This window comes from Seriola aureovittata, chromosome 22 (genome assembly GCF_021018895.1).
Source record: "Seriola aureovittata isolate HTS-2021-v1 ecotype China chromosome 22, ASM2101889v1, whole genome shotgun sequence".
Lineage (NCBI taxonomy): Eukaryota > Metazoa > Chordata > Actinopteri > Carangiformes > Carangidae > Seriola > Seriola aureovittata.
Window position 1 is genome coordinate 6,148,864 of NC_079385.1, and position 24,403 is coordinate 6,173,266.

The following is a 24,403-nucleotide window of genomic DNA, read 5'->3' on the forward strand; positions in this document are numbered from 1 at the left end:
TGTGACACATCTGAGATTAAGTAATGTTGAATTCAAAACATTTGTAGTTACTGACTCAACAGGCCGCACACCAATTACAAAATACTTGTTTATTTCTAGTTCAGTTTTCCATCAGTTCTATCTCAAACTGAGTCTCTGTCACTCAGAGTTTTCTATAGTTCAAGCAGGTTTTAGTCGATGCAATATCAGGTTGTTTTTTTTTTGTTTGTTTTTTTCGGCAGGGTTAGAGAGGAATATTCACACCGGGTAGAGTACTCACAGAGACCAATCCAGACTTTTACACTGTGCTGAGGATGGAAATTCACACTTCTGTTGATAGAACATGTCTCCAAAACCCCCTATAAGCTGACTCCCTGTTAACACACCAACATGTTTATAATATGAAAAGCTCACAGAGCATCACTGGAGTAATAGTACAATACTCTTATCTGCATACTGAGTTGTTTGCCTTAAGGGATTTAATTGGATGTCTTGCGGTTTTGTGCCCACACACGCTGGATATGCACACTGCTACTTTAATGAAAGTTTATTCAGTATTAAATATAACTGTTTGATTTGCTTTAAATCCAATGTCGCACCCTGTGTTAAAATCTTTAGTGTGTTGCTTAAGATGGAGCGTCACACACCGTACTTCTTCTGTAACGCTACGACAGACGATCCTTCCAGCTCGGCTTGGTGAAGGAAGTCAAACAGATCTTTAAGCACTAGAGAATAGAAAAAGCACAGCAATTACTAACGTGACGGCATGTGTGGGTGAAAGAGATGCAATGTAAGCATGAGTCATGTGTAACAATGCATCAAAGAGACTCCACCTTTCTTCTCTGGAGACGACATGAACATGACGGCCATGTCGAAGCGCCTCGTGCTTGCCAGACTGCTGAGGATCCCCAGTGTAACAGCCGGCGCTTCATTCCTACACACAGAGCTGAACTTAATATACAATGTCATACTACACTTTTTGACACAGTTAAGCTCTGTAAGTTTTTCTATTGTACTTTCTTTTTTTTTTTTTAAGAACTTACTTCATGTAGAACTCGTGCAGCGTCTTCAGGATCTGATTGAGGATGTCAGGTTCAAGGGAGTTTTGGAAAATCTTTGAGAATGCCTCAGGCTTGATTTGCTGCAAGACAAAACCCAAAAAAAGGCTGAGAACAAAAAAAAAATTCTAGAATCTGTGTGATAATTTAATTAAATGTATGGTTTCAGATTCAAGCCATATTTGCAGTTTATTTGCAATGTGAATCAAAACTAAAGATCAGACTGTGTCAATGTAGTAATTAGGAAACGCATGATGAAGATTGTATCTAAAATTATGATAAAGACCCAGTCCACTATGTGCTCTGGCTTTGCATATCCACGCCGTCACTGTTACTGTGACGATCCCTGTGGTGATGGCAACATATAATTATCCTGTTATTGTTCTTCTCTAACACAGCTCACCCTCAGATATCTGTAAATCACTTCAGGCTGCTTTCCGATCTTGCGGAGGTCGGCCTCCAGCTGGAAGCTGGTGTTGGGTGGAGGAGGCGGGTCTGTTACTGTGGTGGAGCAATTGGTCAATAGTTCAGGTGGATGAGTGATGTTCTTCTGCGCTGGTTGTCCTGTCTGTCTGCTGGGAGGAAGCCTGGTGAACAGAAGCAGATCATCTGTTTACTGGGTGGGAATCATCAATAGCAAAGCAACATTCAGTGTTTTACAGACAAACAAAGAGGGTGATGAAATGGTTATAACCAGTAATAAAACAGTGCCACTTACTGGTCTGATGCGTGTGAGGGGGCGTCTGATATCTCCTCAATTTTGATCATCTTGGCGCTGGGTGACGTCGACAGTGGAGAGGACCCGTCCTCAGTCTCCCTCACCACTTCCTGGACGTGGGACTTGGACCCACCTGACTCCACCTCAGGATCCGAGGCCTTTACACTGATTTCCTCAATGTCAATCCTCCTCAGAGGTTTCTGAAGAGCATCAGAGGCTCACAATCAGACAACTTAATGACCCAGTCTGATGGTTATAATAAAGATGTCCCTCCTGCCACCTGCTGGACAAATAGTGCTCCAGCAGATAAAGATGAGGAGACTATTGATCTGCTACTTACACAAGTTGTATAAAGTCTGTCAGTTTTGGTTTTTGGACTGTTTGGACATTTTTGGACTTAACTTTGAGCTGTGGGATATCTGATCTCTAATATTTTATAAACAATGAATAAAGAAAATGATTGGCAGATTAGTTGATACTAAAAATAATTGTTAATTGCAGCCCCAGTCAAATATAAAGACAAGTGCTAATGCCATCTTACTAGAGCCCAAAGTTAAGTCTCTAAGTCGAACATTTTCTCCATCAAACCGAAATGATTTTCAATTTACAAAAACAAAAACTTACAGAAAATTACAGAAGTTTATGTTTTGTAAGTCTGCATTTTTACTTAAAATACTAATCAGACTAATATATTTTCAATATATAGATTAACTTTCTGTCAACTCAAATTAATTCATCGTTTCAGGGTTAAATTTAATAGTTTTAACCAAAATTTTCAAATTCTCTGCAAACTGCGATCTCATTAATTAAAGGATCTTTTCAGAAATCAAAATACACACATTATCTTGCTTCTATATGAAACCTGGATTCAGATCACCTCAGTGTTTTTAGTATCAGAAGTCTCCTCACCAGGGACAGCCTGGCCTTATGACAGCCTTTTTATGCCCCTTATGAATAAAGACCTCTGTACTGATGGAAAAGTAGAATTAGAAAATCGAACCACTCACAGTTGAGCGCAGATGTGTCGGTTTGTTGATTGGCCGGACTGTTCTCCTCTGTGAGCTGTCCTCTGTTTGAAGAAGGCCGCTGGAAGACGCGTCCTAACACAACAAGAGGGAAGAGAAGTGACGTCTGTAGAAGGTCAAACCAAATAAAGTCTGACGAGTCCACTGGTCATCCAGACATTAGATCTGAATTTAAGCATTTATTATGAGATGAGATGTTGATTCTCATAATCAGAGGGACTTGACACACAGCATTGGAATAAACTTAATTCTCTAAGTCGCAACATTACAAACAAACAACAGTAAAGAACGCAAACAAAGTAAAAAGAGAATTAAAAAGTATTTCTATCATGCAGAGGTGAATATGTTGAGCAGAGCACTTTACTTTCTAATCAGGGTTTCTTCTTCTGTGATTACTTTCCTGTTTTGTTTTCAAGCCTGAACTTTATAATTTACTGAACTATGTGCACTTGAACTTATAACTGAATTTTGAAACTTACAATCTGGAGTTTCTGTAGTTCATTCAAGGCCTGTTTGTTGCCTGGCTCCAGGTTCAACAGCTCCTGAAAATCTGAGGCACACACACACACAGACACTCTGTTTTATACACCCAAAAGTTCAATACATAACTCTTACTTACTTAATGTAGAAATTAAACAGAACAGATCATTTTTGTAAAAGAGGAAGAGTTGAAAATGAAAACTGACGGCAGACAGGAAGGAGAATACAGCTAGATCTGCTGCAGCTTTCCGGGCTTCTAACAGTGAAAAATAAAAAGACACAATTCTGTTGTTTGCACCTTGTTTGGCCTCCTCCAGTTTCCCTAAAGCCACTCTGGCTGTGCCTCGGCGGGCAAAAGCCTTGGAGTAAGTACTGTCCAGATAAATGGCTTTAGTGCAGTCCTCCTCCGCCTCTTTATACCTGCAAAAAATGGGAAAAAATGAACAGAGAGGTTTCTGCCATGAGTACACTGCTCAGACGTGTCTAAAATATCACCACTACTGAAAAAGAAAACCTGAAGTCATGTTTTATTTTCTAGTAAAGAGGAATAGTTTTTGTGTTGTTCCTACCTCTCCAGCTTGAGGAAGGCCATGGCTCTGTTGGCAGGAAGAAGGACGTTCATACTGTCCGCCTCCATGCCTCTGCTGTAGCACTCTGCAGCTGCTTCGTACTTCCCCTCTTTGAAATAAGCATTCCCCTGAAAGGCACATTCACAAAACATAAACAAATTTAAACCAAATAAACACATTATATAACAAATATCAGGACCTGAACTTTTCCTTTTATCCCACACAGTGCCAAAAAAAATCTGTGGTCGATGTCGAATCCTTACAAAAATCTGTGCACATTTTGAATTTACCAGCCTCTGACATGAGAACTGATGAGTCCAACTGGGACACTTCACTTCAGCATAACTGGGCAAACCACATCAAAGCTTACTCTGTCTTTTTGTATAACCGCTTCCTGCCTCCTCTGCTGCTCCTCCATCAGTCTCTGCTGCTCGGGGTCGACTGTGGGAGCCTCCTGTGGCTGCGTGGCTTCACTTAGGATGGTCGGTGCCTCGTGTCCGAGGGCCTGAAACCAGCAAGATAAAAGGGATCAAACAAAAGTGACTTGAAAAATGCAGCTGATCCAAAATGACCATTTCACACTCACCTCTTTAATTTTCTTCACTTCATTCTGTGCTTCCATGTTTCCAGGGTCAAGCTTGAGAACCATCTCATAATCTATACAGAAATAGATTCATGTTGTTATCTCAGTGCACTCAAGACTGAGAGACAATCTAGTCTTTTTTTTTTTTTTGAATCAGTTTGTCACCTTCTAATGCAGATTCATATTTCTTCAGTGCAAACCGTGCTGCTCCTCTTCGGGCATACGCTTTGAAGTAGTTACTGTCCAGAGCGATGGCCAAGTTGCAGTCGGACTCTGCCACAGCGTACCTGCAAAGAACAAAGTCTCATTCATTTAAAGGGAGACAAAACTTAACATGGCACCAATACAGCAGACACGTGATCTATGATCTGTTACTTTTTGAGCCGGAAGAAGGAGGTGGCTCTGTTTGTAGGAAGCACGGGGCTGTAAGGATCTTCCCCCATCCCTCTGGTGTAACATTCAATGGCTTCATCATACATCCCATCTTTGAAGAACTTATTACCCTGAAAATAACATAAAATATTTTAGGAAAGGGATTTTCTACTCTGCTTTTTTTTTTTTTAGTATGTCTTATGCAGGATTTACCTTTTCCTTCTCTGCCAGCGCTTTCTCCTGATCAACTGCAGCTTCTTCTGAGTCCGACTCATTTGACTCTGCTGGACTTTCCTCTTTATCCATCTCTGCCAGAGCCTTGTCCTACAAGCACAGAAGCATAAATCTTTTGTCAGCTACTCCACAACTTCACAACTAGTGTTTAGTATCTTTTACAAGAATGCTTCAGCTACCACATCAAACTTGTCCCATGATCGATAGTCGTATGCTTTAATCTTCGATGCTTGTTTGGACTCTTCTGCTTTTGTGTCACCATTTCCAACAGTCTCCATTTTCTTCTTCTTCTTCTTTTCCCTCAACTTTGTTTTGTAGTCTTTGTTGCGCACAGGTGGGAGTTCCCTCTACAACACAAAACAGAAAGATGCTGTCACTTGAAGGATATCCAGAACGTTAGCTGCTCCTGAAGTGGACAAACATTTACACCAAAAACAAACCTGAACCTCCTGGGGTCCTTCTGTCCTCAGCTCCTCATCTCTCTTCTTCATGTCTGTCTCCCAGCTCTCCAGCTCCTTCATGAAGCTGTGCAGATCCTCCGCGTTCTGCCGCATCTGAAGCTGTAACTCAATGGCTTTGTTTCCCCCAGACATGTTATTCCCTGTGAAACAGACATTTGTTTTTTGATAAATTCTTAACACCTGTTGCTGTCGTCTTTGTTGTCTTGAAGTCCGCACTGCAGCGAAGAGGAAAACACGAGAATCACGCTGTCATGTGTTTGCGGCTAGCGGCTAGCTAGCTAACAGAGACGCTAAATGTTAAGAATAAAGTGAGCAAAATGGACACTGTAGTTACTTGAAGGTTGTAAAGTACCTGTATCTTCTCTTTCCGGCTCATAAACACAGTTAAAGTGTAGCTGTAGATAGTTTTGCTAAGTGCTAGAACAAAATGTATCGTTATTCACCACTTTCTGTTTATGTTCGGCGCCATGACAGCGGAGTCCCAGCAGCCTTTGCGCTGCTGATCCTGCGCTGGGCGTAACCAAAGATCGCTTATGATACAAATTGATAACCTACTCCAAAAGCATTCACCCACTCACTCACTTTAATTCACTCGTCAGTTTGTAAAAGCTGTCTGCAAACAACAAGCAAGAAACCATATTGTATATGTAACATCTGTAATGTCTAATATTACGTTTTATACCTTACGGGCTGCAATAAAGTAGGTTAGCCCCTAAAATTCAAAATGTAAACAAACATGTCCACATAAGAGATGGCCAATGGCATTATTCCCTTGTGCAGTTGAAAACGGCTGTGCAGAAAGCTAAAATAATTCAACTGAGAACTAGTGTTCTCTTGGTTTGGTGGGTGGTGTTGGATTTGGTCATAAACTGCTTTTGGTCCACACATTTCGGTTCAAGTTGACAACTTGCCTGCTCGTTCTGAATAGACGATCTACACCGTATACCAGTCTCCAAAAAAACGTCGTTGATAAAAGCATATATTTCATTACTTTTTATTTCGTTATTGTGAAGTGAGTTTCTTGACCTTTATGTTCTAGAATGATGTCAATTAAATAGAAAAAAATAATTATTAAATTCATTACCTTTGACCTGTAGCTACCACGTGATCTCCAAAACAGTGATGACCTCTCTTGCTAGCTAGCGGTAGCTAACCAGGGGGACTTAATGCTTACATTTCCAAATTGTACACAACTTTTCTCACAATGGACCAGACTAAACAAGAGGAGGATTATGGATACGATTTATTCCCGGAGAGGAACACGGGGAAGTACAAGAAGGGATCCATCGCGCAGAGCCTGTTCACTTTCAACCACAAGTGTCAGGTCATGTTACAGTTTGCAATGGAAACTAGTGAGTACTGCAGCTAGCTAATTACACTCTTAAAGAGAGTTACACGGCAACAGTGAAATATTGTACAATGCAATAGTTTCTCTACATTGTGGTTGTGATTAAAACACCAGTGCAACGTTAACGTTTGACAGACTGTCTCACTAGCAGCTAACATTAGCTAGCGTAGCGTAGCGTTAGGTACTAGCGAATGCTGACTATCTATTTGTGTCCCCTGTAGGTCCGTATGCCAAACTGCTCCTCAATGCCATGAAGAGTTCAGGATGGTTAGTATGTTTCATTTTTATACCCTCCACTTTCATTTTCACTGTTTGCAGAAAATGTATTTGCAAATGTTATTACTGCACATACTACCGATATTATTAATTAACAGTAATTATAGTTTTTATGATGCCTAAATAAACAGTTTGATAAATGTATCTGACTGTTACTACATGTTCAGACTAACATGACTGTGTCATGTTTCACTTGTCCCTTAAAAATCACAATGCAGTTAATATCACCTCAATAACCTAATTCTTTAATGTGATCATTTCAGGCATTTTTTCCTCCCTTCATTTCATTGGCACTTTTTGACACTTTTAAAACAATTAAACGGTCATTTGATTTTGAGCTGGTTTGTTTTGGACATTTAAAGTAGAATTGTTGGAGCAAAGTAAGCATATTAAATATCACCAAGATGACTTTGCTTTCTCCTCTCAACACAGCAAAGTATTTAAAGACCGGCATTTCTCCTGTGAAGACTGTGATGGGACCGTCAGCGGTGGCTTTGATGCAGCTTCTTCTCAAGTAAGAGAGATAATGCCAGTGAAAAAAAAAATAGATATTTCAGAATAAGCTGGATTCACAGTACTTGTATTGTCAGATGTGATGATATTTGCTTTCATTTGCAGATTGTATTGTGTCAGAACAACATCCACCAGCAGTCCCACATGAACCGAGTGGTCACACATGAGCTCATCCATGCCTTTGATCACTGCCGGGCTCATGTGGACTGGTTCAACAACTTCAGACACCTAGCTTGTTCTGAGGTATGTAAAAATGTGTTTGACACTGGCTAAATTTACTGTATGTGCGATGGTGATTCTAGTCTGGTCAGTTTTAATTCTACCAGTGAACATTTATGCTCCTATTAGTTGTTTGTGCTAGTATAAGAGAAGCAAGTGAAGATCTCATACAGTCACAAATATGTACTGTTACTGCTCTTGGCATTAAAATGTACTAGCACTGTAGTTTTCCCCCAAATGTCACTTAAAGAGGAGTAAATACTGCATTTCTTGGGGGACTATTTTCAGCAGCGGATTAATACACATTTGGTGCTTTAGTGAGTATTTACAGCATCACCGGAATTAAAAGTCCTTTGAAATCACTTAAAGTAGTAGTAGTTTTCTTTCACTGCTTGATATGTTTTATCCATAAACAAGATGCCGGCATTCGATCTGAGAAAGGAGAGGTTGGCTTAGTTTTTATCAATCTCCATCATTCGCAACTCATTTTCTACTCCAGCTGCATGGTTAAAAAAAAAAAATTGCAGAGTTTGCAGAATAAAAAAATCATTATCTTGCAGACCAAAAACTTTTCTGGTTAGTCAAAGATTTCTTTGTGTCATTGTTTCAGATTCGGGCAGCTAACCTCAGTGGAGACTGCGCCTTTAGCAATGAAGTTGCCAGGTTCAACTTTGGTGTGAAGCAGCATCATCAGGTACCTGTGCTGGGATAAATTTAACTCTTACTGGCAGGTTTCAGCTCCGTGTCTCTAATCCAACTCTTAACTTTCTCACACAGGAATGCGTCAGAGGCCGCGCCCTACGCTCCATCCTGGCTGTGAGGAAAATTAGCCGAGAGGAGGCGGAGAAAATCGTCGACGAGGTCTTCGACACGTGTTTCAATGACCACGCGCCCTTTGGGCGGATCCCGCACAGCAAGAAGGATGCCAAGTTTGCCTATAGAGATTATGAAAACAGAGATCGATATAGTGCGAACCTCTAGTGTCGTCACATTCTCATTAAACTCCCAAGGGTGCTGGGACTGGTGCTGATGCCGACAAGACCTTGGCAGCGTCAGGGCCTCGGTCAGCGTAAAGGCTTCAACAGAATGACTGGGTTGAAAATGATCACGTCCTGTCAGAAGGGATTTTCAGAGAATGATTTGTCGTTGGATTATTAAGGCAAAGGAAGGAGCTATGGTACATTTCATTTTCTACCTTTCAGACACTAATTCTGTAAAAAGGGATTGTAAGGACTGATTTTGCTTTGCAAGTTAAGTATTAGATGAGGCACCAGTGAATTTCGTCATTTGAGTTTAGGTGCTCAATGGGTGCTTTTAAGGAAATAAAAGATTTCCTTTTTGTCCATCGATGTTTGCTGTGAAAGTCCTTTGTTGACAAGCAAGCATGTATTTCATCTTGTTGCCACATTGACCTTCATTAATTTCTTGTAAATAGAGCAGAATATGCTTAAATTAAACAGAATCATATGTATTTGAATTAAAGTTTGATTCCTCTGAAAAAGCATGGTTGGATGTTTGTGTTTAAGCTTGTCCAAACTTAAAACTAGTACCTCAAAGTTATTTTTGAGGACAACAGGGACCTGTTTCATTCGACCTTGACACAAAATGTTTGAATTTGACTTTCCAGAGAAGGATAAGTGAGTATATTACTGGTTATAACATATTTATGTTTAATCCTGTGAGAGGATCCGTCAAATTAACGTGAGACAAGATGAATAAAATGAGAAAAGTTCTTCAACACAAACACCATCAACTTTGTTCACATCTGCGCCGCCACAGTAAAATGTCATGCTGACATCTTTATTGGACATTAGCATTTAAAGAATCATCGCAGAGATTAATGAGCAAAAAAGGGAATTAGCCTCATAATCCCCCTTCCTCCTCCATCTCCTCCTCCTCCTCCTCCACTTCTGTCTATCTCAAAGACAACACCCTCCGCATCATAATCATAAAGTCACTTGGCGTGTCTGCTGCTGGAGTGTAATATCCCACTTATCTCTATATTCTTTACTTAGAAAGCGCCACAAAAACACGAGAAGAGTGTGGGCTCGCACAACAAGGCGAGTGGGTGGGGATGGGGAAGAGCAAAGAAGATTAGGTTAGTTTCAGAAGCTTAACAGAGAAAATGATGAAAACAGCCTTGAGGCAGTGGGATTAATGTGAGACAAAACACAAGAAAACAAAAGACAGAAATGATATTTGGATTTGTGCAATGTCATACACCCGAGTAGGCTAAATAAAGAAATCATAGAAAACAACAGAATTACTTCTGGAATTGTTCACATATCAAATGCTGGCCGCTTAATACATTTGATACAATTAGACGTGCCAAACATGGCTGTGAATTTGTAAATTGACTTATTTCATGCTGTTGTACTGAGTTCAACTGCAGCCAGGGATTTAAGGAGTTACCGGGTTCTGAATCCAAGTCCTCGCCACAAACCCAACCCACATTTAAGTCTCATATTCAGTCTAGAAACATTTCAGCTGATAAAATAAGCATCAAGTGTAAAAAGTGTAAAGAGGTGTGGAAAATTTGCACAAAACAAACTGTGAACATATAAACTTAAGCTGCTGGTGACTGTTTTAGCTATATACACACTGAACCAGACAAATATTTAAGCACAAGAGAAGAGCACACAATATTAGGGAATGAGAGGTATGTAAATGTAATTGCAAGATAAATGGGGAAACAGGCTAACAGTGAAATTAGATGGTCATTTGTTGTAAGAAGGTTTAAAATACAGAGTACTTATTATAATGAACATTTTTGTACTTTATTGAATGTTTCAACTCACAAAGTTAAATTGTTGTTTATTGGAGAAAATACAGCATCAAGAATAGTGTGGCAATTATTAACATTAAAAGTTTACAATAATGTTTTATTGTAAAGTGAAGCTCCTTCTCATGACATAGCTATCGCGACAGCACTTACACTGTCATTTCTCAAGTACACAAAATGTAGATTGTCATTTGTCGGCTGAAATCTAAAGCGTTAACATTACAAAAACAAAACATTACATGCTTTTTAGAAATTAGAAACTTTACTTCAAAGATATGTAGTTATAGCAATATTTCTCTGCAACATGAATCACTATCAAAAAACCCAGTTGCTATATTGTGTTTGTGTTGTGCAGCAGTAATAACCAAAGTCTTAAACCCTCAGTCATGACTGCAGTACTGCCTCTGTCCACTAGATGGGAGTTTGGAACCACTAATCCTCATCATCAGGACCAAGCGAGTCCAATCCAAACTTGAGAAGAAAGTCCTGTTACTGTTTTATTGATACATGGCCTATAATTAAATTCATTTCATTGAGCCCTGTTCCAGGTGAATGTTGCGCCTTTTATGAGCAGAGATAGGGCGCAGCAATCAAGTTAGTGCTGAGAAGAGTGACAACTTTCATTATTCCATCTATTTAAGCAGGTGGCACCCACTGTGATCTAATTAGGGTGCTCCAGCAGCACCGAAATCCCTTCACTAATCTGCTGTAGGACAACACATTAACCCTGAGAGCACTAATGAACTCATCTCATTAATTAGAATAATGCCAGATTTAGTGGTAGCATGGAGAGCAGATGAAGAGCGAGGACACCCACTTGCCTTTGTGAAGTTTGCGTCTGCTCTTCATGGGGGTTGAGTTGATAATGAGAGACTGCTGAATTATTTAGCTGGATGTGAATAGTACTGAGATATCGGAGCTAGTGGCCTTGAAGACGACCATGCGTGTTTCTGCACAATACATCTTTTCAGAGAAATGTTTGATGAGTTTTTTGGGGGGGTTAGGGGGTGTTTCACAGACATTTGCTTCTCAAGGTCTCAGATGACTTTGAAATGAACGTGACTGGAAGAAAGAAGCGGAGGAGAGACCCGGGGCAAAAGCTGGGCGTCGTAGCATCCTCTGGCCGAGATGGTCACTTTTCTGTCCCATCTCTAGCACTCTGGGGAAACTCTTGAACAAAGAAAATATATTGAGTCCAGTTACCTGTTCTTTAGCCTGAGGAGAACAATCATATCCAGCTGATTGAGGACAAGAGTGCATATCCAAGGATGGGCGCCATGAACCTTGTCTTATCAGCTGACATCTTATCTTAGCACAAATCTACACTACAAGGATAAATATCCACAATCCACAAGCAGAAATAGAAATAGAAAGTTTAGCCTTGTTGTAATAGCAACAGTAGGAGTTGAATTAGCTGTATTAGCACTATCAGTATATGTAGTACTTGCTAGATGGACTATTACTATTTTAATGAAAGAAAGAGTTGGACATTTTGAGAAATTAGCTTAAACTTTCTTGACAAGAGCTAAAGCTAGTTAACTTTAGCACAAGGAACAGAAACAGGGTAAACAGTAAACAAAAGTAATAAAATCAGCCTAGAACCTCTAAAGCTCATAAATTAACTTGTCTCCCTTTTTTATCTGTACAAAAACAAAATGTAAGAATTCACAACACGTAGTGGTTGGGACTCTTTGTGCTCAGCTAAGCTAACTGGATTTTGGTGTTAGCTTATTTAGTGTCATAAGCAAGAAAGCATGTAAGCATATTTTTCACGTCAAACTATTATTTTAATATATTATCATGTTTACTGGTAGAAATAATGTAAGCATATTTATTTATAATGGTAAAAATATGAGTGGTTAATGTGATGTTTTCAATCTTTAAAACACACCATTCAACCTGTGTGATCCTTTGGCCACTACTGTAGGCGTGATTGGTCTGTACTAAACTCAGTTATCACCTTCACTTGATTATCAACCTTGACAAATGATATATAGTTATTTATATACAGTACCAGTCAAAAGGTTGGACACACTTTTCCATTGTGTCCTTTCAAAGGACACCACGGTTATGACTCTAGTCAAAAGGGTTGAAGAACAGTAACCTTTTTATTTTGGGAGCATTATAGTTGGGTCTGTTGCGTGGTTAATTAGCAGTAATGATGCATTAGTAAAGTCTACGTATTTACACTAAAATATCAAATTAGGAACTTTATATATTACTTTTAGTATGAAATATGAAACAAAAACCCGCTTTATAAAATAAAAGCAGCAAAATTGCTTCTACTTTATTGCTTGACCAGTGGGTATCCACTACTGCCAACAGAAAGCATTGGTTTTACTTAATAGGGTTCTCTAGAGGGAAGCAGTGTAATTCATCAGGTTGTTAACAGGCGACACTGACAGTGTATGAGGAAAAAGTTTAAATCATTATAATTCACAGCACAAATCCTCTGGAGGCAAACCGTCTAACCTGACAATTAACTTCCCCAGCAGGGAAGCACTGTTTGAGACCGCGGTGGGGTAGTGGGCATGTAAATCAATTAATTATGTGTGCAAGTTGAGGATTAATTAAGCAGGTGTTTAAAGTTGGCAGAGATCAGCTTTGTAGTATAATATTATACTATAATTCTATGTAATTTGAGTACAACTTCTAGGCATGACTCTCCCAAGGTCAGGTCATCTATAATCACAATGAAATGGTCGTTTGATGCAAATCACACAAACACATATTTTCCCTGGTTAATTATAATGACTTCACTGTGAACAGTTTTGAGTAGTTCCTATGTTAATTGTAAACTTTGTGTTCTGTTGAGTTTCTTGAGTTGCAAGGACACTGGAAAGATATTCTGTTGAATGTTTTTGAATGCTGTTCGCACCAGTGACTAAAGTTAATTCACCTCCACTGTACAGGGGTGGAGGCAGAGACTTCACAGGTGCTTATCTAAAAAAAAAAGTTTTTCTTGTTATATTAAATGTAGTAACTGACTAATAAAACTTTTTCCTTTGTCATATGAAAAAAAAAATATTTTCAGGGTTACAGGTGAGTCATGGAGATCAAGTCTAGCTCCTAATAAGTCCCAAGTCTAGTCCAGCTTAAGAGTTTCAAATCCCCTATACACATGGACACAGCCAGATTAATTCATTATTACAATAATAACTATATATTAATATCACAAATAAACTTGGATGGATAATCTGTTTAAACCTGCTCTGACAGCCACATGGATACCGTCATTTCATTCATTGAATACATTAGCTAGCTTGCCTGGTTGCCTTGCTTTGCACAATTCAGCATAGAGATACATGACCAGCATTTTACCTCATTCACCTTCACGAACAGGTCAACAGATGGTTCATAGGCCAGAGTTGAGAAACCATTAGAAAATTAGATGGAACAATCTATCCATGACGTGAAAAAATGGAGCAGAAATTTAAGTACAAATCTGTATGAGTTACCGACTGGTTATTAGGAATCAACCCCTGAAAACAAGGTGACTTGTGATGTGTGGCCTGCCATGTTTTCAGTCATTTAAAGTCAAACAGAGAAGGAAGGAGGTGGTGAGTTAGTTAAGTGCCTTTTTCCTTTTCCCACGTTGTCTCAATAACAGCAATAAGTCAACGGATTTGTGGCACATTGAATGGGTTTATTAGGAATGAAAGGACTGGAGATTATATCAGGAAATCCCCTTCAATCTCACACACATGCATGAATGAATCCGTACACACGCACGCACACACACACACAAACACACACACACAAACACACACACACACACACACACACACCTACACACACACACACACACACACACACACAGTAAATCATTTTGATACTGATGAACATCTTGTTAAAGATTTAAGGTTTTCCTGGACAGTCAAAAAGCAAAAACACAGAAATGTATATAAAATCTCTGAAACACATGTAGACCAATACGGTAATGTGAAATAAAGCAATGTCATTAAATTAACCTACAAAGCTACTGTATGTTTTCTCCTGCTCCTCTCCATTGTTTCTGAAAAGGCACACTCATTTTCCTCCACAGTGTTGGGTTCAAGTAAATTAGCACTGGCAGACTGTTAACATTCATGGCAGAAATGTAGATGACTTCTACAACAGTAATTAACACATGCTGGCATTTGAATCTTCACTTTGCTAATGATATGCATGGTATTAATTAGGCCTCAGTGATTAACATAACAACCGCTGGACAATGTCCCGAGGTAAGAGCAGGGCTGTTTTTCTTTTTATTAACTCTCCCTAAAGCCACAGACTCATTAATAAATCCGAACAGTCAGCTCGGCTAACCTTGACAAGTATTGTGAGTCATGTATTTGTTGAAAGTAAATTGATTAACTCTCCAGACTGAACAGGAAGCTCAGAAATATGTCATGTAAATAAGGACACAACAGAAAAGCAAAAGAGAATTGCAATGAAAAAAATAAAATAAAATAAAATAAAATAAAATAAAATAAAACAAAGAAAAGCATAAGAGGACACAAAAAAAATAAACATGAAACAAGATAACAGAATCAAGAAGAGCTGAGTGCAGCAAACATTGGGATATTACAGAACACAACAGAATGAGACCACAGAGACTGGAGTCGAGCACAGAGCAAAATCAATGGATTTGGCGTAGTTAATAATTCAGTACCAAGATATTTGTATGTTTAGAGTTGAATTTGTGGCTGATGAACCTTGATGTGCTTTGTCCACTCCTAAGTCAGTTGCAACTAATTAGCGAGGTAAGTAGTGCAAGCAGTAAAAACCTCGGTCTGGTATCCTAAGAGATAAAGAAACATGCTGATCGCTCCAGGTTGAGGTGACAGATTTAGATAACTGAAACCTTCCTTCACTGAGCACTATAAACACTATAAAGTTAAGGTTATATCTACACTACTACGTTTTAGTTTTAAAACTCTTTTTGGCTACGTTTACTCCTAAAAGCCACTACTCTAGAGTTTTTAAGCCCCATAAAACAGAGACTTTTGGAAACGATGCTGGACTCGTTTCAGTTTGAAAACTCTCGGGTTGCGTCCTTCGTAAATAATGACATAGACAACCTACGTTCAAAATTGCACTCACTGATAAATGCTTGAGTTATATTCACCGGCTTGTCACTAACTCTCTCTGTCTGTTGCTGGGCAGGTGTATTCAAGTGGGTGAATCAGAACTGGCTGTAAAACCAGAACAATGAGCCCAAAGTCACTATAAAGCAAGGTGCAGAGTTTGGGGATAATTTTAGATTGTCAATATGAGTGACACCTTTCACATTACACTGTCATTTTTCCCATTGTTAATATAAATCATATTTATTGGTGCAATGTCTTAACAGCAAGTTTCAGCATAGATAATTTGTTGTAATAATCAGAAAACAACAGAAGCTAAATAAGTTGCGTTAAAGACCAAAGAGTCTTGAGGAACAATGGACATGTTGTTTTATCTGCAAGTCATTTCTGCTCCAAACCATTCAACATGCAATGGTTAACTGAGTTTCTGCAGGTGAAATCTTTAATTCCAGCACTGGGGAAAAATGAAGCACACATATCAATAATTAACCTGCTATTAATAGTCCAAGAGGTCAATGAAGTTCTCTGGAGACTGGACTTGAGTTTAGCAGCCCTGTGAAGTCAGCTAACACCAAAATCTTTCCTGCCTTTGAATTCTTTGTCATTCGAAACTCCAAGGACATCGGCCGATCACCTCTTTCTCCTATCTGCCCCACTTGTGAGATGTGGCCCGGCCTTCTCAGAGCCGAACAGGCGGCCATTGGGACCTCCAATTCATTGAAGGGAGGAACAGGAGATTGCCTGAGGGGTGGACTCCCCTCTCTGGTGAGCCAATTTAGTTTGACCTCTCGGCTCGTCTCCTGCGTTGCGAGGCCAGATAACTGTCCTCCAATCTGGCGGCTTTGTCACGGATGTGTGGTTGAGCTCTGGCAGCGGCAGAGCAGCTGAACCTGAACATCCACAACCGGAGGGATTACCGTGTCTTCGCTGAGGACCCACGTGAGGGGAGGATTGACGCCTTTTTTTTTGCTGACATTTGCCTGTGTGTGACATAGTAGATATGAATTGGGGCAGAAAAGGGGGCTAGCGCCTAGAGATAGGCCTGCTCTCCAGTAACTGGAAGTTCAAGGGTTTGATCCCTTAAACTGCCAGGGTGTCCTTGAGTAACATGGATGTAAAGAGTCGCCTACAATTACACCTAGGTTTGGCACCAAGCAAGTGTTTGAGGTTGTGATAGGAGCATAAACTTTTATTCGAGGAATATTAACAAACTAATGTCACGGTGTTGCCACTGATCATCAAAGTAAAATGAGAACATATCTTAAACCCTTGCAGCATCTGTCTAATTATCGTTTGTTGGGTTAACCTTCGCCGGCTCTACCTCAGCTCGGGGTTCATTATTCAGGAGGGTGAGGACGGCTCTGACCGCGCAGCACACTCATTAGTCAGCGGCTGGTGCAGGATCAGCCACAATCCAGTTTTTAACACCGCACCTGACACTATTGATCAGCAACCGACTCCGGCACCGTTCTTCTTCTGAGGCAGCAGCCAATTAAAGAGTAAATGAAAAGAAAACACATTTGGAGCATGACCCTGAGAGACATTAGTTGTCTCACATGCTGAAGAAACACAATGATCTTCGAGGGAACTTAGGCAATTTCTATGAAGAGATGAATGAAAGTGAAGCAACAACGGCAGTCAACACGTAAAGACGGTCCGAGTCCTTCCATTCTCACGTGACACATGTATTGAAATCAGTCTCTTGCTGACCTCCATGACGTCATGCAAAAGTTTATTTAGGTAAGCCACTGAACTGAATCTGCAAATAAAGATTGATAAATACTCTCTGTCTAGAGTTAAAACACAGAAGGCGCCTGATATATTGGACAGATATATGATAATATGTATTTTCTAATACAACAATGTAATAATACTTACAAGTAAATGTCCCACATTCAAAATCCTACCTAAGTAAAAGCACACAAGTATTATCAACAAAATCTACTCAAAATATCAAAAGTAAGGTGGGAAAATGACTCTGTGAATGATGTATTCTTCTACATTAGATGATCAGATGGTAAAGCTGATGCAGATTTTTCCAACCGAGGTGTCGGGCCCCTCCAAAAGCTCAAAATCTCAAGGGGGGCGACATGATTAATAAGGACAAAAACAAAGTTCTGCTCCACAACCTTCTGTTCATTTATTGTCTTTTCTATAATCTTTGTTGTTGTGTGAAATATTATATTATTTTGGCCTCAAACTGTTATTCAAATGAAACCAGTTTAAAGGGTAAACAGTGTTGGTTGGACGGCCATGCATCAAATACAGTTCTATTAAATATATTGAATTAATTCATCAGAATTGTTATTACACATGCTGTGTGGCATACTATATATATATATATATATATATATATATATATATATATATATATATATATATGTGTGTATACATCATCTCAGCAGGTATTTCAAAAGTGAAATGCAGTGGTTTTTAAAATTGCCTTCCTTCTCTGAAACAAATGGAGCCACTAGAGGTCACTCTGATGCTGCTTCCTGTTCCAGGCAACACTTCACTTTACACTGGCCAGTTTATTTACTTGTAAATTAACCTCAGGAACTGACAACAGTATCATACTGTAAATACAGATCAAATCCTGTAGTCACAGACTTGTGTGTGTGTGTGTGACAGAGTGAATACACTCAGTATGGGGAGGGTGTGGCAGTCTATTAGAGGAAGGCCTGCTTGGTGCTCAGTCTTTGTGGATGATTTGTTTTCTTTTTAAATTCCTGCATTAAGTTAACAAACAGCACACATTAAAGTCTGAACATGAAGTCAGAACAAGACATAGCATTTCTTAATTAAAAAAAGTCACTCCTTTAATGTGAGTTTAAGTAACTAATCTCACAGTTCATTAGTTAAGAAAATAGTCAATACCTGTTTTCACCCCACAGGCCATGGTGACCTTCTTGTAGTTGTCTCCACCAGCAGTAAATCTTAGTCTGCATGATTCGAGACTGTTGCTAATGAACGTGTGCACAGACCATACCACTGAGTAAGAGGCACATCTCTTTTTTATCTGCAGCCCTGCCTCCCAATCCCCCTGATTCTGCCCCCCCACCCCCACCCCACACCCCACACCCACCCCCAGGACGACGGGTGAAAAAAAACCCCCACATCTCCAGAAACCACTTCTAATGGAAAACGCAGCTGTTTGCAAGTTTGCTCGCTGAGAGAGCATGGAAACGGCTTGTAAGGCACGCTCCGACAGTACTGTAGGCCTCCTGGCAGACTAACACAAGGGCACAGAGCTGTGGTTTCACATGGTTCAACATGCTGCATGAGTCACTGACCAGAAACATGTCTCTCCCATACAGCATGGCGAGGCTCGATGACTTACACTGTGGTGGGCGAGGGCCAAAGACAATAATCCAGGGGGCTCCATAATAACATATGTGAATGATGCCCAGCAAAAGATGCATGTCAAATCCATGCGAATGCCAAGAAAAGCCCTTTAAAGACTGTCGTGAAAGATGAAAGCCCAGATAGTGAAAGTTGAAGTGACAGATCATTAAAATTTTTCCACTCTGTGTTTTAATCTGTCTGGAAGCTCTTTCCTGCCACCCAGGAAATGATGCATTTTACAATTTCAGGTAAACAAAGCAGAAATACCTTTTCTCTTACACAATCAAACAGCTGTAAAACTGAGAATACATTTTCCTGAGTGACATAAACAAAAACAAATGACTTTGTCAGAATGTGTCACAATTTCATCCATCAGTTTAAATCCAAATTAAAGCTGCTCTAATCAATTTTTTTTTTTTTATTAGCAATGGATGAAATGACCATGTATATTGTGACAGGGGTCACAAACCTGTAGCGATTCATCACCCAACTCTACAGTTCCCATCAGATTTGTTTTAGTACGTCAAGCTGTTTTTGCGTTCAGCTAATTTTTCAGATTTTATGTCCTGCAACTTTGATGTTTTGGTTCACCCTCACCTCTCTCATTAACCTCATTACCAGATGCAGCATTAAAACATTTTCAGCAAAGAAGCTCTGATAAATCCACTGTTACCCAGCCAGCACCAAACGCATTAAGTTAACAACAAGCTTGTGAACACAGAGGAGCTTTTATCAGCTAAGGTGCCAGGTATTTCCTTCAGGGGTTGGTGGAGCCCAAAACAGAGCCAAAAGAAGAGTGAATATTGGAATTATATTTGGTAAGTAGACAGAAACACAACTCTGAATGAGTGCTAATATTGCTTGGTGTCTGCTGGATGCTTTGGTGACATATTTAACATGTCAACTGAAAAAAGGTAATAATATGTAAATTATGTTCACAGCCTGTTACATACATCTGTGATAGTTAGCATGAGTAGAGAATAGCATCCCAGAAACACAACCCTCATCAACAGAAGGCATCACAATACCACCCTCCATAGTTTGGTTGAAGGTGACTCAGGGGAAGTGTAGTACAATAACAACAAAATTTACAGATGACAAGTGCTTAATAAATTAAATTGTGGTGAAGACTACAGAACAGAGCTTCTCCCCTTTGTCATCAAGACTGTTTTTATGACATCAGGGCACATTTTTCAAATTCACAGCGGGGAAGAGCACTAAAACAATATCCATGTGAGTGTGTTTTCTTGTTTTGTAAAAAAAACAAAAAAAACAATGGGAACTGGTGGCTGACACTGTGCTTTTTCTCTGAAAATTATAGTTTTTAATATCCCACTTTTCCATTTTCAAGAATTTAGCTCCCAGCTATTTTGTGGGTGTCAAAAACAATCACGGCAGGCATTGTAAGGTGATTAAAATCAGGTGTTACTATGTGATTGATGCAGTGTGCGCCACATATGTGCTACTTTCACGCTGGTAATTGCAACACTTTCAAAAGATGTTGAATTCGCCTTTTGATGTATGATCGCCTGCGAGGACTTTAAAGAACTCAGCAAAGAGCCATCTGGGACTGAAAAGAGAGTCATTGGTGGGAAAAAACACAAACATTTCTGTCACAATAATATCTGAAAATGGAATGCAACATTTTCTTTGGCGAGATTCAGCTGTACTCTGTACTCCCCGCGTGTACCCACAACGCTAAGGTCAGTATCCATGTACTTTGAACATTTCCTGTAACTTCAATGGATTCTCACTGCAGGGTGTGTGATGACCTTCACAAACACTTTCACAACTTATCCTATAAATTTTTCTTAATATTGGGTTACTATGAACTGATGACAAAATTGCCAGTACACCCAAGTTCTTTGGTCTGTTTTAAGTTAAAAGAAAAAAAAATTAAAGTTATAAATATAAAAGTTAGTGACTAGCTGGTGAACACAGGGGTGCATTTAGTAACATGTTGCAACCTTATATGTGAACAATATAGCCTAAATTTCATTTATATATTCAAGTTCATTAAAACAATATAGATATAAAAAAATCTATACGCTTATATGTTTTTTTTCTATTAATTTGTCATTAATTCTAAACTATCTTCCCATTGTGGAAAAAAAAAAAAAAATAAAAAAAAAAATATATATATATATATGAGATGGAGACCACTGTGCTCTTCGGGACCTTCAATGCTGCAGACATTTTTTTGTACCCTTCCCCAGATCTGTGCCTCGATACAATCCTGTCTCGAAGGTCTACAGACAATTCCTTTGACCTCATGGCTTGGTTTCTGCTCTGACATGCACTGTCAACAGTGGGACCTTATATAGACATGTGTGTGCCTTTCCAAATCATGTCCAATCAATTGAATTTACTACAGGTGGACTCCAATCAAGTTGTAAAAACATCTCAAGGATGATCAGTGGAAACAGGATGCACCTGAGCTCACTTTTGAGTGTCATAACAAAGGGTGTGAATACTTATGTACATGCGATATTTCAGTTTTTTATTTGAATAAATTTGCAAGAATTTCAAAAAAATCTTTTTCGCTTTGTCATTAAAGGATATTGTGTGTAGATTGATGAGGATAAAAAAGGAATTGAATCAATTTTGGAATAAGGTTATAACATAACAAAATGTGGGGGAAGTGAAGGGGTGTGAATACTTTCCGGATGCACTGTATATATATATATATATATATACATACATATATATATAAATATATACATACATATATGTATGTAACATATGCCAACAATATAAGCATACAGGTGGTGAGGAAGTGCAGTTATGGGATGTCTGACTTACAACTCTTGCTCTTCTTATGTGTCAAGTGAGGCTGTCCTCATTTTCTCCTCCTACTGCTTGTTGCTGAAAGCAACAAGTCCAGACATGTTCCCTGGGGGGCAGTAGAATGGCACTCTGGGAAGTGTAGGAAGAGGAGTAGAAAGTGGAGAAGGCATGTTGAGGATATTAAATGATAACACTTTATTAGAAACATGGGGAATATTGACCAGACTCCTCTACTTTTCCCAGGAAATCAATAAACTTCTTCTTCTTTCCATTATTTGACTAATTGTTAGTTTAACGAGATATCATTTACTCATGGATTAAATAAAGAAATAATCCATCACATCCTCACATCAGCAAACTAATTTGTATCAATTCCTACAAGTCGTTGTCATGAAACCGCGTAGGAATCCCAGACTTAAAGCAACATCTGGCCTTCTTTTAAGAGTCATGGACCGTTTGCCGCAGGTGGTGGTGGGCGGGGTTCATATGGGTTATATGGACCGTGGAAGTTTAAAAGGGTCAATACAAGCAGATACAACACAACTCTGGCTCATGTGGAGCTGGAGAAAAGGGAAAATGGCAGAATGTCAGGAAACATGCATTCCTTCCATATTCCCTGAAATAAAAGATCTTTATTGAATTTGTAATAGATTTCATAACCATCCTAAGCAGGCTGTGGGGATATTATTATACTACAGAGCGTGAAATGATTTTGAGACTATTTAAATTATGTCTTTGTTTTCTTTTGTGCTTAAAAACGAGACCTTCTGATCTCACTTTGGTGGATAAAATAGCCACAATCGCCACTGGTTGGATTGAGGGAGAGTTATGTCCTGTTTGAGGCCTGGATGGTGGAAATGATTATGTTCCCCTCGCTATCGTGGAAAGTAATGCTCGGCAGCAATTTGTCCACCTGCACCTCTGAACAGCGGGCTTGGTAACAATTACTGGTCCAGGAAAGAAAACATTACAAAGTCATTACAATAATGATAGTAATTCAGGCCAGCATAGATGTAGCCTCTGCAGGCCTTCTCTCCACCCTCTCCTTCTTCTAGTTCTGTCTCTCTCTCCTTTCACCACCTATACCTTCACTTTCAATCTTTCTTTTTATACAATTTTATCCTTTCCCTCCTTAAGCTCCTTTGAAATCATTATTCATTTCACTTCAAGTCTATCGTTTATACTCTGTAATCATACACACATATCAGATGACCCTTTTCATTAATGCTTTGCTGTGATTTATGTTTATAGCCTCATATATCACATATATTACCCTGGAGATACACTTTAAGTCTGGGCAGGAATATCATCTGAATATTATGGCTCTATAACACTTGGAAAGCTAAGCAGCCAAAAAACTTTAAATGCTACATTAACATCAAAACATCCACCTATTTGCAGCAGACAAAAGCATGTGAATGTCCCCTGTCCCCACCAAGGGTGGCAGTACTAGACGACAAGGGAGGAGGCCTGCTGGAGCCCCCGCCTGCCAACAGCCTTATTTATGTTTCAGAAACTGAACTGACAGTGCCAAGACATTATCCAAGACACTGATGGAGTCGCCACACAGCGGCTGCTGCCATCCAGTCTGGAAAACATTTGAAAATCTTTGTTATGAAAAGAGCACAAAAAATGCCCGTCACTCTGGGGGAAAGATGGCTCCGTTTTCCATCTGGAGCTCACTGAGTCAGTGTGGGAGGACGTGTGTACGTTTTCAGCACAACACAGCGGATGATAAAATAGCTTATGAAAAAAGAAAAATGGCTGCAGCCACTCTTCTGGGTGGGCCCGCAAGCACATGACATATTAGGCCTGTGAGGGATTATTTTTGTATTTCTCAGCAGTTATTTTGTAGAATTAGACTGATATATGAGGCCATTAAATATCCGCCATGATATACTGCTTTGATACCAGGTTTCTCTCCGCCTAAAATTTTATTATTTCTTGCACTTACTTACTTAAACAGTTTTCAGTTAAGTGAATTTAAAAAGTGTAGTGAATCCCAGAGATCAACGACCGAAAAGGTTTGTGTTTATGTGTGTGCTATTCTGTTATCGTATTTTGTTGAAGACTTAGTTTTAGACTTACAAGAATATCCTAAATAGTTTTTTTGTAATTTGGAATTATTTAGATTGAATAGAAGTGAAGACTAAGTCCTCCGTTACTCACACTGCTTCTGGTCAAACCAGGATGTGGGCACAGTTCATCCACGTGTCCTAGCAAAATAGGTGGTGCAAAACAACTGGTGATCTTGTGACTGGCAGGGCAAGTTTGCGAACCACTGTAGCTGGCAAGCTAACTGCTAACAGCTGGGAACATACTAGTGCTAGTCAGTCACAACAGTTCTCTGAGTTAGATGTTAGCTAGTTTATAACTGTCAGTTAGCAAGCTGGTTAGCTTGGTTGCTAAAGGGACAATAAGTTCAAAATGTTTAACTGAGTAGTCTGTTGTGGAGCAGTTTATACTCTGGCAGTTTGAATAAAAGAGGACTGTTAAGCTAATCAGCAACTAGCTAGCTACCTGTGTGTTGGACTCTCAAGCTCCGAATGTACAGTCAAGATGGTTTACTGTAGGAGGTCAGTGGC

General features: G+C 39.4%; 2 protein-coding genes across 3 annotated transcripts; one reads left to right on the plus strand and one right to left on the minus strand.

Annotated features, from left to right (window-relative positions):
* Positions 1-70: 70 nt before the first annotated feature.
* Positions 71-5,972, minus strand: rpap3 (RNA polymerase II associated protein 3). 2 transcript variants are annotated; one of them, XM_056368006.1, is made up of 17 exons: positions 5,923-5,972; positions 5,459-5,619; positions 5,198-5,365; positions 4,998-5,108; positions 4,788-4,915; positions 4,578-4,699; positions 4,416-4,486; positions 4,200-4,334; positions 3,830-3,957; positions 3,559-3,680; positions 3,260-3,330; positions 2,763-2,855; positions 1,756-1,955; positions 1,441-1,624; positions 1,023-1,120; positions 813-913; positions 71-704 (listed from the first exon to the last, which is right to left on the minus strand). In XM_056368006.1, the coding sequence occupies exons 2-17, from the start codon at positions 5,609-5,611 to the stop codon at positions 619-621; spliced, it is 1,971 nt and encodes a 656-aa protein (XP_056223981.1). In that variant the 5' UTR covers positions 5,612-5,619; positions 5,923-5,972; the 3' UTR covers positions 71-618. The 2 variants fall into 2 exon arrangements, with proteins under 2 accessions (XP_056223981.1, XP_056223980.1); XM_056368005.1 differs by having other exon boundaries at positions 5,832-5,969.
* Positions 5,973-6,518: 546 nt separating this feature from the next.
* On the plus strand, positions 6,519-9,336 carry atp23 (ATP23 metallopeptidase and ATP synthase assembly factor homolog). Its single transcript, XM_056367763.1, has 6 exons — positions 6,519-6,831; positions 7,049-7,094; positions 7,536-7,617; positions 7,722-7,859; positions 8,446-8,529; positions 8,613-9,336. Exons 1-6 carry the CDS (start codon positions 6,684-6,686, stop codon positions 8,814-8,816), a joined length of 702 nt encoding a protein of 233 aa, XP_056223738.1. The 5' UTR covers positions 6,519-6,683; the 3' UTR covers positions 8,817-9,336.
* Positions 9,337-24,403: the final 15,067 nt, after the last annotated feature.

Coding starts and splice junctions, on each gene's coding strand:
- rpap3 (XM_056368006.1), bottom strand. CDS start 5,611: ATGTCTGGGGGAAACAAAGCCATTGAGTTACAGCTTCAGATGCGGCAG. Junction 1,956..2,762: donor CGACACATCTGCGCTCAACT/GTGAGTGGTTCG, acceptor GATGCTCTTCAG/AAACCTCTGAGGAGGATTGA. Junction 914..1,022: donor CTGCACGAGTTCTACATGAA/GTAAGTTCTTAA, acceptor CTCTGTGTGTAG/GAATGAAGCGCCGGCTGTTA.
- atp23 (XM_056367763.1), top strand. CDS start 6,684: ATGGACCAGACTAAACAAGAGGAGGATTATGGATACGATTTATTCCCG. Junction 6,832..7,048: donor ACAGTTTGCAATGGAAACTA/GTGAGTACTGCA, acceptor TGTCCCCTGTAG/GTCCGTATGCCAAACTGCTC. Junction 8,530..8,612: donor GTGTGAAGCAGCATCATCAG/GTACCTGTGCTG, acceptor TTTCTCACACAG/GAATGCGTCAGAGGCCGCGC.